The 14,672-nt window shown below is 45.8% G+C and overlaps 4 protein-coding genes across 4 annotated transcripts; 1 reads left to right on the plus strand and 3 right to left on the minus strand.

The window, feature by feature from the left end:
* Positions 1 to 122: 122 nt before the first annotated feature.
* On the minus strand, positions 123 to 1,431 carry N7495_003752 (uncharacterized protein; the record flags this gene model as incomplete). The annotated part of the gene is made up of 5 exons (XM_057206403.1): positions 123 to 499; positions 563 to 1,160; positions 1,218 to 1,266; positions 1,321 to 1,366; positions 1,422 to 1,431. The coding sequence occupies 5 exons, from the start codon at positions 1,429 to 1,431 to the stop codon at positions 123 to 125; spliced, it is 1,080 nt and encodes a 359-aa protein (XP_057064083.1).
* A 195-nt stretch (positions 1,432 to 1,626) lies between these two features.
* Positions 1,627 to 3,458, plus strand: N7495_003753 (phosphoribosylaminoimidazole carboxylase ADE2; the record flags this gene model as incomplete). The annotated part of the gene is made up of 3 exons (XM_057206404.1): positions 1,627 to 2,092; positions 2,149 to 2,246; positions 2,304 to 3,458. The coding sequence occupies 3 exons, from the start codon at positions 1,627 to 1,629 to the stop codon at positions 3,456 to 3,458; spliced, it is 1,719 nt and encodes a 572-aa protein (XP_057064084.1).
* Positions 3,459 to 6,210: 2,752 nt separating this feature from the next.
* Positions 6,211 to 9,034, minus strand: N7495_003754 (uncharacterized protein; the record flags this gene model as incomplete). Its single annotated transcript, XM_057206405.1, has 6 exons — positions 6,211 to 7,907; positions 7,967 to 8,347; positions 8,402 to 8,726; positions 8,788 to 8,813; positions 8,869 to 8,908; positions 8,987 to 9,034. 6 exons carry the CDS (start codon positions 9,032 to 9,034, stop codon positions 6,211 to 6,213), a joined length of 2,517 nt encoding a protein of 838 aa, XP_057064085.1.
* Positions 9,035 to 10,323: 1,289 nt separating this feature from the next.
* Positions 10,324 to 11,340, minus strand: N7495_003755 (uncharacterized protein; the record flags this gene model as incomplete). The annotated part of the gene is made up of 1 exon (XM_057206406.1): positions 10,324 to 11,340. One exon carries the CDS (start codon positions 11,338 to 11,340, stop codon positions 10,324 to 10,326), a length of 1,017 nt encoding a protein of 338 aa, XP_057064086.1.
* Positions 11,341 to 14,672: the final 3,332 nt, after the last annotated feature.

Genomic DNA, 14,672 nt, shown 5'->3' on the forward strand with positions numbered 1-14,672 from the left:
GTCGAGTGTACTTTTGGTGTGCAACGTATCAATAGCTTCATAGGTCATACATTCATAAAAGTTAAACGGCCAATATAGACTAGAACACACAACCTGCACGGTTAAATTCTTTGGAGTTTTCCTCATGTTGAAGTTTCCTTGACATCAGCTCCAGACTTCTCGCCCTCCTGGGGTACTGCAGTATCATCTGTCTTAGAAATAGTATCGCTGAGAACGATATCGCCATCAGTGTCAGTAGTAGCGGGGGCTTCTCCAGAAGATGCCGCAGCAGATTGATCATTAGTAGCGTTTTCTGCGTGCTGGGCCTGTTCGCCCAGGCTGAGCTCAACACCCTTTCCATTCTGCAATCCCATATCTTCAACACCCAACACCGACGGTCCTCGCGCATGTGGGACTTCCTCTTCTGGCAATTCATTCGAGGGCAAGCCGCCTGCAGCGGCATCTTCGCCCTCGGTGAGAGTCGCACTAGAAGCACTTGAATTAATGGCTCCAAGTTCCTCTGCAAAATGTTGACATTGTTAAAAATAGGTACAGTGGAAATTGGAGATTGATCTGATCATACCCGGATCTAAAATGGCGGTGGCCGGCTCTCCTTCAAACGAAGAACTGGTCAACCAAGGTATTGGAGTGAGAAGGGCACCACCCAGAGACTCATCACTGCCTAGGCCAGTAGTGTACTCTGTTGAAGTATGCACTCCAGTTGCCAAAACACCATTTGCCTGGGAACCGGCACTCGGTGCGGTGGGGAAAGGGAATATGTCCGCAGGACTGGTCACTGAGACGACGCGATCTACAGCGCGCAAATAAGCGGGCAGTGTTTTGTAAAGACGCTTTGGATAAAGAATAAGTTCTGCAAGTCTCTGAATAGTGTGTGGGGGTTTGTTGGCAAAATAATTTTGGATTGAAGCGCGGGTAGAGGTAATAAGCTGCGCAAGAGCAGGAGGGAGCGAGTCGCTGGTCTGTGGCTGGGAATCCGGAACATGCTCGGTAGATGAGAAACTGCTAGTCGGTGGTGGAGTGCGAGGGCGTCCTGGGACATCATTCTCCTTGTTGCTACTTTCCGGTAGAGCTGTATTGTTAGACGTGACCGGTTGGGGATACTGTTGTTGACGTCGGGACACGGGAGGGGCTGTGGGCATGGGGAATTCATTGTAGACAATCTGTGAGGGGTAACTGGTTAGGAACATTGTTTGGTACGTCGCACAGATATGACTCACGTATTCAAATCTCTCTAACAGCGATGCGACCGTTGCAGACCATGTTTCTCTAGCGAAAAGCATTAGCATCGCGTGCTTCACGCGCTTGTCATGCCAAACTTACGAGCTGATGGAACCGCCGTTGGCGACCGCCTGGAGGGCTGCTTCATCTAACAGTATCATGTTTAGCTGAGGTTATATCTCATGGTGCGCAGATATACTCACCTAAAGCCATGGTCGGGCGCTGCAAGCTGAAGAAGACGATCAAGTGAGGGAGCTTGGACGGTGGATGTTATCAAATGATGATTGGCTGGGAGATTAGCTTATCGATAAGTCACGTGCATCGCGAATTTTTGACGGAGGGGCATTCGATGACTATCTTTTTCCGATCGGTTAACTATTCGATCTCAATTACACCCAGCAAATCAAAATGTGGAACTCTCCCAAGGTCGGGATTCTTGGTGGTGGCCAGTTGGGCCGCATGCTTGTCGAGTCCGCCAATCGCATGAACATCCAAGCCAATGTCCTCGACGCTGAAAACTCCCCGGCCAAGCAGATCAGTTTCCACGATGGCCATGTAACAGGCTCCTTCAAGGAGCGTGAGGCTGTACGCCAATTGGCCAAGACATGTGACGTGATCACCGCTGAAATAGAGCACGTCGACACCTATGCTCTCGAGGAGGTTGCCTCTGAAGTCCGTGTCGAGCCCAGCTGGAAGGCTATTCGGCTCATCCAGAACAAGTTCAACCAGAAGGAGCACCTTCGCAAATACGGAATCCCAATGGCCGACCACCGGGAATTGGTCCAAAATACACCAGAGGAATTGGCACAGGTCGGTGAGCAGTTGGGCTACCCGCTGATGTTGAAGTCAAAGACAATGGCATACGATGGCCGAGGTGGGTAATATGAGGACTGATGGCATCGGTATATCGTACTGATATGCTGTTTACAGGAAACTTCCGTGTGAACTCTAAAGCAGACATTCCCGAGGCACTGGAGGCTCTCAAGGACCGCCCACTCTATGCGGAGAAGTGGGCCTACTTCAAGATGGTTAGTTTATTCGATCTCTGATTCCGCCCAAAATTTCCAGATCCTAATTGCAAATAGGAGCTCGCTGTCATGGTTATCAAGACCAAAGACGAAGTGCTTTCATACCCCACCGTGGAGACTGTTCAGGAAGACTCCGTATGCAAGCTTGTGTACGCACCGGCCCGGAATGTGTCCAACAAAATCAATGAAGAGGCTCAAGCCCTAGCAAGGAAAGCTGTTGCCGCCTTCGAGGGCAAGGGTGCCTTTGGTGTCGAGATGTTCCTGCTCGAGGACAACAGCCTCATGCTGTGCGAGATTGCCAGTCGCATCCACAACTCCGGCCACTACACCATCGAGGGCTGTGGCTTGTCGCAGTTTGACAGCCATATCCGCGCCATCCTAGATCTTCCCATCCCAGCCAAGAGTCTCGAGATCCGCCAGCCCTCCATCATGCTCAACATCATCGGTGGTGCTACTCCCGACTCCCACCTGAAGGCCACCGAGGCGGCTCTGTCCATCCCCAACGCCAGCATCCATCTATACAGCAAGGGAGATGCCAGACCTGGCCGTAAGATGGGCCACATTACAGTCACCGCTGCGACTATGCACGAGGCTGAGACTATCATCCAACCGTTGGTCGACGTCGTCGACAAGATGCGCGCCCAGCGCAGCGACATCAAGACACAAGCATCCAAGTCCGGACCGTCTAAACCCGCACCTTTGGTGGCGGTCGTCATGGGCTCGGACAGTGACCTCAAGACTCTGGTTCCTGGCCTCAAGCTACTAGAGAACTACTTTGGTATTCAGCCTGCTGTCGAGATTACTTCCGCCCACCGCACCCCCGACTACATGGCCGAGTATGCTGCTGAAGCTGCCTCCCGCGGCATCAAGGTCATCATCGCCGCAGCTGGAGGTGCTGCTCATCTTCCCGGCATGGCAGCCGCTCACACCGCTCTCCCCGTCATTGGAGTCCCCGTAAAGGGAAGCTCACTCGATGGCGTGGACAGTTTGTACAGCATTGTTCAAATGCCCCGTGGTGTCCCCGTTGCAACCGTGGGTATCAACAACAGCATCAACGCCGCTCTGCTCGCCGCACGCATCCTGGGCTCTTTCGACCCTACCATCCAGCGCAAGGTTGAAGCCTATGCTGAGGAAGCCCGTGCTGAAAACATGGAGACGAAGGGCACCAAGTTGAAAGAACTCGGCTGGGAGAAGTATTTCGAGCAGATGTAAAGCAAAAAAAAAAAGGCAATACCGTCCTTGAGTTAAAGATTTATACAGTGGGAGGCGCATTTTTACAAATTTTAGATGACAATGAATGACTTTAGTACTTTTTAATATTTTACCGTTAGGATACGTAGTGAGGCGAGATGAACTCGTTTTCGTTCATACTTAGTTAGGTACATCACTCCGTGTTAACAAATGCAAATCAATGTTTGAAAAGACCGTAATTCTTGCTACCCTGTTGCCATTTAAACCCTGTGGAATGTTGAGAAAATCTTGGAGGAAAAAGGGTTTGTGAAATCATCTAATGGACTTGGGGTAATAGTAGGGTGTAATAGAGATAGGGACCTGCTACTACCACTACACACTTTACATGAACCATTACAATGCCTTAGGTTTCAGGCATTTTTTCTTTTGTAGTGGTTCATGTAAAGTGTGTAGTGGTAGTAGCAGGTCCCTAGATATATGAGCTCGCTGCCCAGCTGGAGATTCCACCTAAGGGCTCATCTTCTACGTTCATTACTCTATAGGTCTATCTACTTATAACCCAAACCCAAGTGTACTTACCAAAAATAATTATAACTTCCAAAATTTTTGGAATCTGTATTATCTCTACTATAAAAAACAAACGATCAATTCTAGTTTCACACATTTGCTCATCGTGATAGAGCCGCAGCTTAGGGTATCTCATATACTTCAGGTGAGATTGTTAGGCTTTCGGGGATTTCATAAACTTTCAATTAGGTATTGGTACGAATGAGGTTCCATTGAATTGAGAAAGTCAAGTATCTTGCATCTCAAGTCACAACAAACCAAGCTGAAGACCCCGCCATCTACCCTGGCCAAATGGGAGCTCTATCAATGGCTGACAAATTACAGACACACTAGACCATAGATTGATCTGAACAGGACAGATTGGCTACACCTATACCCCATCACACTTTAATCTAGCTGTTAAGGCCCGCACTTCTGCCAACCACTAGCAGGGGTTTAAGACAGGCTCTCGGTGAAACAAAACTGTCATACAAGTATACAAGTTTTATAAGTACTCAACCCTAATCCTCAGATCAACCCCAGATCTGATGTCCGACTAGTGACTGAAATTTGCTGAAATTTGTGAATCTTATTTGATTCTGTTATCTCAACCAATCACCAGGTACAACCATCTGCAAACAGAACGAAGCTATTCATCTTTTTTCAAGAGCAAAAATTACTCCGAGGATTATGGAATCCGTTGGACTGATAGACTAATCAGAACCTGTATATCTAGTATGCTGGGTTACAGCTAGCTTCCCGGTTTTTTCCATCGAGGATGCGTGTTCCAGTGGTATCAAGCCCGAGTCGATTATAGTCGGTGACAGTCCACGATCGAACTCGGGTGGTTACATTATTTAGAACTCTTTTATAATGCCGGTTCGAGGGAATATTCCTATTATGAGAATATTGAACGGATTTTCGTTAGGGTGAAAATTTTGAGATCTGAGTGCTAGGTCCTCATTTGGTCTGATCTCGAAGCTATTCGCAAAAAAAAAAAAAAAAAAAAAAAAAAGATGAACAGAGATATTAGGATCCACTTATCAATTATCTAAGTGGGTCCATGATCTACATACGTGTGGTACCGTTTTCCATGTGACTTTCGTCCAATTTACTCATTGACCGAAAACAGACTAGCGTGAACCCACCACGCCTATCCATTTTCCACCTACCCAACTTTTTTCTTTTATCTCTCTTACTCAACCATCTTACCTGCGTTGTTAACGCATTCCCGAGCAGCTAACTTTTATTCCCTGATTTCCAACAGCCACTGCCAGACTTTTAGTTGGCTAGAAGGCTAGCATTTACTCAGTCCCTGAGCCTTGGCCCTCGAGTTAACCCCAGCTTCTTCCTGCTGGTAAGGTGATAACATGGAGATGTAATAGTCCTTTTTTATTAGCTTTTAGAAATATGGATTCATTCCCTTGTTTACATTTGTCTTCCAGCTACTAACTGTAGACTGACTGACTTATTTTATTTGACCTTCAGAGATTACTGGGATATATGACCTCATCCCATTTCACGCGAAGCTGGGTATGAACAACTTCATAAAATGTTGGACAATGGAGGACGTTACAAAATGATGCGTTTTTCAAATTTGTCTAATGAATTTCGAAATAATTGCAATATGAAGGCGGAAAAGAGTGATATTTCAAAAAGAAATTCGGCAAAAAAAAAAAATCCCTTCTACCAGGACAGTTTTGTCAACCTTGTCCTGATAGGGGATAGAAAACTGTCATTACTGTTTTCAAAGAAGTGGTCCGACTGAGTGTCGATTAGCTTAATTTTCCAATTGCACTACAGAGGCCAGGGAAAGGGATACTACCTTAGTTATGAATTCACGAACTTGATCTATTTACTTCCTTACTATGTAAGTAAGCTACACCAAACTGACCATACAAACACCTGCACCTATACCTACTCTGCAAAATCTTCATCAATCAGCTACTTTTTTATACCACCTAAGTTTGTTCATGGCAGCATCCTCATATTGAGGGTTTGGGAACAGATATACACGATAAAGTCATCTTGAATTTCAATATTAAACTGACTCGCAATCAGTGGTTTAAAACCATAGAACCTGATAATAATACAAACGACAGCGCCATTGCAGAAAGGGGAATTCACGACGATTCAAAAAGTCATTACAACAGCTAAATTAAAAGACCCATATAATTGGACCAGTGTGAAGATTGTCCTTTCACCTCTCAGGAGAGTCCAATTTCCTTCAGATTTGTGTGACGGTAGTAGGGCTGTTGCCAAATGTGGCTCCATTGGTAGTTTTCAGTCCATCGTTCACAATAGTCGGCTTTCCCTTGACAAAGGCCTGGTCGACTTCATCGGAAAAGCCGCCAGACGGATATCCAACAGGACTGTCTGTAGCCAAAGCTGCAGAACCAGAAGCTGTAGTGATGTGGCCAATACCATCAACGCCACCAGCACCACCAGCGATACTACCATCAGCAGTGGTGTGAGTCTTACGGGTGATGTTTCCCGTAGAGGGGATATCAGAAGACTCGGATGCGTCACCAACGCTGAAGATCGGTGATTGCCAGCGCTCGCCCTTGGCGGCCAACTCAGCGTATTCGTGGGCCTTGGTAGAAATACCACCAGGGATCTTGATGCTCGGGAACAGAGAGTCGTGTAATGTCATCACGGTCTGGACCTTGGTGTCACGCTTGATCAGACTCTCAGCCTGCTTGGCCTTAGCTTGAGCACGGGCCCGCATGGCGTCAGCGTAGCGTGAGAAGATGCTGGGAGCGTTCTCTGGGTCTTCACGGGCAGCCTCCAGGGCACGCTGAGCCTCGCTGTGGATTTCAGCGGCATACCCGTCAGCCTTTTCAAATGCATCTCGAATTTGAGCCTCGATGACCTTGGTGAGAGCTGGGCGAACCACGCGGAAAAGCAGGGGCTTGAAAGTGGCGAAAAGAACCTTGTACTTGGACTGCTTCAGCTTGATATCCATGTGCTTAATGTTGATAGAAATCTTTTCCAGCTTGACAAACTTCTGCTTGTCTTTCTTGTCGGCAGTCGAAGCAGCAATCTTGACGCTGAGGCCGTCTCCACGGAGGAGGATATCCATGATACCAGTATCTGTGATGGCAGGGAAGCCCTCCTTCTTCTTGATGTAGTAGCTTACATCACGGAGGTCAGCCTGGATACCAGACATGGAGATCATGATCTTGTTATTGCGCTGGTTGCTGATATTCTTGCGACCCCAGCGGAAGTAGTTGTCACTACCAAACTCCACCACGTTGGGCATCAGATTGTCACTCTCAATGACAAGATTCTCTACGACGACATCCACCATTGGGTCCGACACCTCAATACGCGGAATGGGGAAATAGCGAACATTTTCAACGATACCGGGGATGATGACGTCACGGATGTCCTTAAGCAGATGCTTCTTGAACACAATCTTCCCTTGGTTATCTTGACCCAAGTCTTTGAACAGCTTTTGAATGGAGTCTGCTAGACCCTTGTTCAGGGGGTCCTTGTCAAATTGCTCAGCCATAAACTTGATCTCGTCGACAATGCGATCAGTGTGCGAGCGATAACGTTCACGGAGCAGGTAACGGCCCTTATCATAAAGCTCGTTCCACTGTTCGTTGGCCTCATCTTGCATGATGAATCCCTGCTCACGCAAACATTTGCGGATGTAAGTATCAATGTTCTGGAACCATCCCCGTAGCTCAGGGTCCTTATCAGCATCGCGGTAGATATTGTTCAACGAATCAAAGAAGTCGGACAAGGATGTGTTGTTGGCGAAGCGCTCAATCAGAGTGCGCAAATTGTACTCGACAGTCATAACGCTGCTGGTGCTCCGAATGTCCTTGACAGCACTACCACTCTGCTGGCCAAGGTTCTTGGTATGGCCCGCGTACTTCTCCGCCATGAACAACAGGGTCTCGACAGCCTGTTGATCTGTTTGCAGTAATTTGTCAGCCAACAGGTTTACAGAGCATTGTCTCCTGGGTACTTACAATCAGCATGGCCCTGGATTTCAATGATCATCTTCTTCAGACGCCAGATAGACTGTTCGCGGCGCTCCTTGGGAATTTTCCCAGAAAGATAATCCTTAGCCTTGTTGGCGGCATCGCGGGTGCGGCTCGTGTCCGAAGTTGCCATAGAGTCTGCATCGCCAGTTTCGGCGAATCCGCCAATGGAACCAGCATTGCTCGTCTTCTTCTTCTGGATGCGGTTCTTTAAGTCTTCCTTGGACAAATTTGGCTTTTCGTGCCACACGTTCTCCTCGGCTGGAACATCGATTTGGGCGAGTTGGTCCTCCGACGGACGAACTTGGTTGGCAGCCTTTTGGGAAGCATCTGCAGCGATATCCTTCAGTAGAATAGTGGCATCGCTCACTATATGGGGTTTGTTAGAATAGACCAAACTTATGCAAATAGATGAAAACTCACAAAGCTTTCGGAATTCACCGTTGGTGATAAGCAGGGTACCGAGGGTCTTGAGGCCTTCCAAAGTCTTATTCGCATCCCGTGCGCCAGCCTCCTTGGAAATTGGTGCATTGGGTAGCTTGGAATCATCGGGGCTTATCTGCTGTGCTTGCCAGATAAATTCCTGCAGTAACTCACCCTCGTTCTTGCTCAGGAGTAGCTTTTTGGCGTTGTTGATGACATTGCGCACATCCTTTACAAGGATTCTGCCCTCAGAGGAGAGATCCTTGCCCGAGTTGAGCGCCTTTGAGTTCAAGACACTATTCAGAGCAATATCACACTGCTGGTTCTGTAAAGGGGTTGAGTGGTAAGTATTGGGAAACAGGCTAGATCTGAGGAGAAAAACGAACCGATGGAAGCTTGCTATTCTTGAAAGCTATGAAGATAATGTTAGATAGATTAGACAATTGGGCTTCGTTAAATCGACTTACCATGAAAGATTCCAAATAATTGGAGTTTTTTATTGATGTCCTAGAAATTAAGTAGAACAGTCAGCACTGCGGCTCAGCACTCGCTGCGAACTTTGCGATAGGTTGTTGGATTAAATACCGTCTCCTTGAGTTTGTTGTCCGTCGGACGGTTCACACTTGGCGCCATGATGAAGGCGTGGAAGAGTCACTGATGAAAAGTTGGAACTTGAGACAGATTGAGTATTCTGGGGGCGCAGTTAGTGTGTGACTTGGTATGCGATACAAACAATGGAGACAAACAATAGACGAACTAGCAAGGGCTCGGGTATCACAGGTCGACAAAAAGTTTCAAATAAAGTAAAATGGAGGAATTTGGGGGTATCACTGGAATGTCAAGGAGAGAAGTGAGGAGAGGGAGAGGGAGAGGTAAGAGATACTAATAAAAGGCAGGGAAAGGGATAGAATAGATGGAGGCGTTCCTACCTTGAACAGTGTTGACGTCATAGCTATTGTAGTACGGCTGGATCTGGTATCCTCCCCTTTCATTTTTTAATATAACCTTATATTTCCAGTTTTCTAAGTTTGATAATACTATCTATCCAAACAATCAGGTATTATTTCCTCCATAAAGATGCATGATGAATTCAGTTAGTAGTGTGTAGTGTAAATATCGAGTGCATCTGCTTAGATAGAAACTAGAGCAATACAAGTTAGCTGTTCCCGTTAGTACGAAAACATCAACTATAAGTATCTGAGTCTACGTCAGTGCTACGACATGGATCTCCATAACAAGAGTCGTCAGAATAAAGCGATCAGCAAACCAGTAAACACTAATAATCAACTTTACCTTGGTTGATAGAAAAAATTTAAGGCTTAAAAGGGGGTCCACGTCCTGAACCTAGTGCTCCGCTGTGGGGGAGATGCTCGTTCTTCAAATCTCGAGTCTCTTCATCATCAAGAATTGACTGCTGCTTAATTGTCTATATATTTGACATATAATGAATGAAACCCGTTTTTTCCAAGTGATATTCGTAATCTTGGTAGTCTTGGCGATATTGCAACCACAGCATTCGTACGGAACAGAGTACTATCCTCGCCATTTTCAATCTCGAGGTAAATCAAACGTATATAGGCTTTCTGAGCTAGTGCCACTTCGCTGGGCTCTCACTGACATCATTGTTGCACAATCGGTGAGATAGTCCCAGGAGCAAATCTGTAAATCTCGGCTGCGTTGCGAGCAGATTCGCTTCCAGAGTATAGCGCAAACGCTGACAACGAAACATTGGAAGAGAGAACAATCACATTTGGCTGTCTCACAAAAATTATGTGAATGGTTTTTTGTGCTCATGGCCCTGGCTGATGCTCAGATGGCTTGAATTTGCTAATGTAACAATAATTTGTCGTAGTTCGAGTCTATTTGTGGGTATTAATCTATATACAAGGCACTAAGGGCATTAAGCTTTCTACAATCATTCATCATTTCAGTGACTCCTTTTTAGCACTGTCACTCGGGGCGCTAGACCCAGTTGACCAATGTGGACGATGGAGAAAATATCTCGATAAGCGCCCCCGTGGACTCCCAGGGCTGCTGAGTCCCGGACTAGACTTTGGGGTATCGCAGAGTCGAGCCTCGCTCTCAGCAGCCGTATTCTGCTGGCTGGGATGGTAGGTGAGGTCGACAAAATCTGTCAGGTCGGTGGGCGTAGAGCTGTCGCCGCCATTTTCGGTAAACACCACTAGTTTACCTAGGATCGCATATTCTAGCTTGAGCTTGACGCTGTAGACCATCGCTTTGAGGGTGACATGGATGTCGAAGTAGCCCGAGTATTGGACGCCGATCACGGCGGCATCCATGAAAATCATGCCCAGGTTGACAACTAATAGCTGGATGAGGGTGCTTCGGTAATGGCCTCGGGGTCGGAGATTGAGCAGTCGGACAGCCTCCCAGGAATATATGAGAGAGAGAACCGTCTCTTGAATAGAGAATCCCACCAGCTGAATGCGCTCGAAGATGTTAAACCCGCTATCAAACAGGTAAGATTTGTCGGAATGGCTGCCTAACTCGAGAACTGATCCGGTAGTGTGGAAGAGGAATGTATCTAGTATGATCATGGCCAGAGTCCAGTGGAGGACGCTTCGACTTTGACAGACAAGGTGTAATCGAGACCAAAGGACGAGGGACTGGCCGGTGACCATGCCAACCCAGGCAATAAGCTCCATCGCTACCGAGAAGTAGCTATCATAGATATCATAGATGATGAGGAGGTAGCCCAGTCCGAAGGGGATGATGCTGATAGATGAGATGAGCAGGCACCAGAAGTATAGACCGCCATATCGCTTAAAAGTAGCGAAGCACAGAACGATCAACTCGAGGGAGTTGTACCACGATATAGCGATTAAGCAGGCTACCGCAGTATATTCAGCGAAATTGATGTCAACTTTTGAACGTCCACTACGGGGCTCGAAGTTTCCGGCGACGTCGACGCTCGCCATAAGAGCATAATCCCGGGTTTGGAGAGGAATCAAAACGGGGAGTAAGAGTGAGATTAGGAGGGAAATAGGGCACGTGCACACAATCAAGCGATTAGATGAGAGAATAAACTGGCCCCTTGAGTTAATTAGTTTATATGAAGTGGACCAGATTCAAGACCCATTGAGTATGAAGTGCAGATAGTGGAAATCATTTCTATCTCTGGGGCCAGAAAAGAAAAAGAGAGGGGGAAAAAACTACAGGCGAAAAGAGACAAAAAACGAAAAAAAAGGTACGGGAGGTGACGGCAATAAAAACAAAACCGTAGATATTTATCAATCTCATTGGTGGAACCGTTGAATTATGGAGACCATAGACGGGTTTCAATCAGGATGAGACTAATAATCATAGTCCTGAATTACGCCCCGATAACGGCTACGGCCTACAACGGGATAGATATGCCCACGATTCACTTTTCATCTGGTTTTATACTCCACTTTGTCATACTTCAAGCTTAGACGATTCTTCAGGCGCCAATTCCCCGAATTATACCCGTTTACTGGTTGACAGGTAACAGTACGATCTTAAAATTTAGAAGCTAGACAAAATGAGATGTTTACTGAAATGATAAGGGATTGATACATTGTTCTTTGTCGTTACTAACACTTCTATCTAATTGGCCCGATAAGGTCATCCTTGACATTTCCTACTTTAGAATATTGCATGGCCTGAGGATGGACGAATCAGAGACTTATCGGAGAAATCCTGAAGTCCAACTACGGCGTACTCCATACTGGGGTTGACTACTATGGTATGGCCCTGTGGGTTTGTTAGCGTGGTACTTACTCCTACCGCCTTACGGAGACTAGTCCTAATATAGCATAGCGTAATACACCATATTTCAAGGCACACAATGGTTTAATTTAAATCTTACCCACTATCCCCACTACCATTACCCACTTACTACTATACCATACTATCTCTATTATGGCTACCCTTGAGTTTGAACTTGAGATTCCTGAAACCCCTCCTCCTCCTCCTGTTACACAAAAGCTCGCTCGCCAGCCACTAGAGAGGAGCGTGTTTTAGCTCATTTTTTACGAAATCTAGGGCGTTCTTATACTAAAATCTCAGCTGAGACTGGTTTAAGTCCTCGGCAGGTTCAATATGCCTGTATTGACTCACGGCCTACACCGCGTAAAGGGAAAGGTGCTATTTCTAAGCTATCTGCTCCTGAGCTTGATATGATTGAAGAGTTTCTTACTTCTCCTGAGCTTGCGCGTCGAATGACTTGGAAAGAGCTTATTCGATATCTTGAGCTTGATGTTAGCTGGAAAACGCTTCGTCATTCTATGAAAAAGAGAGGTTATTCTAGGTGTATTGCTCTCCGGAAACCTTTCTTGACGGATAAGATGAAAGAAGATCGTCTTCAATTTGCTCGCAAACATGTTAGTTGGACACGAGAGGAGTGGAATCGAGTCCTATGGTCTGACGAGACCTGGGTTACGTCTGTCTTTCACCGACGGGTTTGGGTTACCCGAAAACCTGATGAGGTTTGGGATCCTTTTTGTATGCGTACGAGACTTCAATGAGCTCCTGGATGGATGTTCTGAGGGAGTTTCTACGGTGCTAAAAAAAAGGGCCTTGTCTTTTTTGGGAGAAGGAATGGGGAACCATTACGAGTCAGAGTTATTGTGAGAGGATTCCCCCTCTGGTGGAAGGTATGATAAAACTTGCTTAGGATAAAGAAGAGCTAAAATTACTATATATGCAAGATCATGCCCCTGCTCATCGTGCTGCTAACACGGTTGAGGAGCTTATTGATCGTGGGATCTATCTAGTTCATTGGCCTGCGAATTCTCCTGATCTGAATCCGATTGAGATGGTGTGGAATTTGATGAAAGATTGGATTGGAAAACATTACCTTCGGACAGATGTTAAGCTTATAATAAGCTACGTAAGGTGGTGAAAGAGGCTTGGGATGCTGTACCAGAGTCGTTTTTGGAGGAGCAGATTGGTTTGATGGAAGCGAGATGTCAAGCTGTGATCAATGCAAATGGTGGTTATACTAAATTCTAGTATGTTACACTAGACTCTAGTTTAAAAAAAATGAATCTTTTTTTGGGTTTTTTATTACCTTGTTGAATGAACTAAGAGTAGGATCTATTCAAGTTGACTATTATATTATTATAAATTACAGCTATGTAATATATGGGTAAAGTGCATTTTGATTACCATAGGCGGTATTTAAAATATGGCAGAAAGGTGGGGTGAGAAAGTACTGTTTTAACAAACCCACAGGGCCATACCATAGTAGTTCATGGCCAACTTGACGTCATATTAACTACCTAGTTAAGCTAAACCTAATCTCAAGGTTCATGAACTTAATAACATGTTCCAACGTCGAACTAAATAGAAGAGTGTAAAATCTAGCCCTCTTTTTATACTAGCTCCCGGGGCCCCAGTATTCAGATAGCGCTACTATGATAGCCTGTCTCACACTGACATAATAGTCCGGAGATCTTGCGCCCTGGAGCCACATACTGTAAGATCAGCTCAAGATGATGATTCAATCTAGGGCAACTCGCATAGCCGATCAGCCCAGCCGTGAAACGCACGTATATGATCATATCCATGAATACATACCTAGGTCTCTATGGATACCCAGGTGTAGCTAACTTCTAAGGTTAAGTAAGGTTTCTAGTGAACTAGTATCCAGTGTATCTGAGGAAGTCTCTTAGATTAATTCTCAACGGTTCTAGCAATTTACAGAGGTATACAATATTTTGCCATTAAATGATCCTCTTTTGTGATCTTGGGAGATCGAGGATGACGATAGGACCTAGGCGTAGACATTGATGATTTGTGTCAACCCCTGGAAAAATGAAGACCAATCGGTCAAAAATCTACTTAAGTGGATCCATCGAATTTAACCAACCTCCAACTCACTCTGTGGCATCTGGATCGATATCCATCAATACCTAGGATATCCCCTGACTCCCGAGGTCGTATTTAATCCACGTAACTGTGTATAAGACTGCGGACACAGTCTTGGAGTCCTTTTATTGGCTTATGTCGGTTTTCCAAATGATAACGGACAGTCATTATCTAGGTAGCCATCTAGAAATATCAATTCCTTGGCCATTCACATACTCTTCGCATTCAAACGATTCGTGTCCTCTGATGAAATGAATGAAGCTACTTGTAATAATCTCGGGGCTTTTTGGCTTTGCTCTGCTGCTTCAATATTCGTGCACAATGTAAAGGGCTTTGGAAAGTCTAGATTCATCATGCAGTTATTCGCTGCAAGGAAGCGTTCCACTTTTTTTTCTCAACCATCCTGGCAGCTCATATA

The sequence above is a fragment of the Penicillium taxi genome (genome assembly GCF_028828555.1).
Source record: "Penicillium taxi strain IBT 34144 chromosome Unknown utg000003l_segment0_segment0, whole genome shotgun sequence".
In the NCBI taxonomy this organism is placed as follows: domain Eukaryota; kingdom Fungi; phylum Ascomycota; class Eurotiomycetes; order Eurotiales; family Aspergillaceae; genus Penicillium; species Penicillium taxi.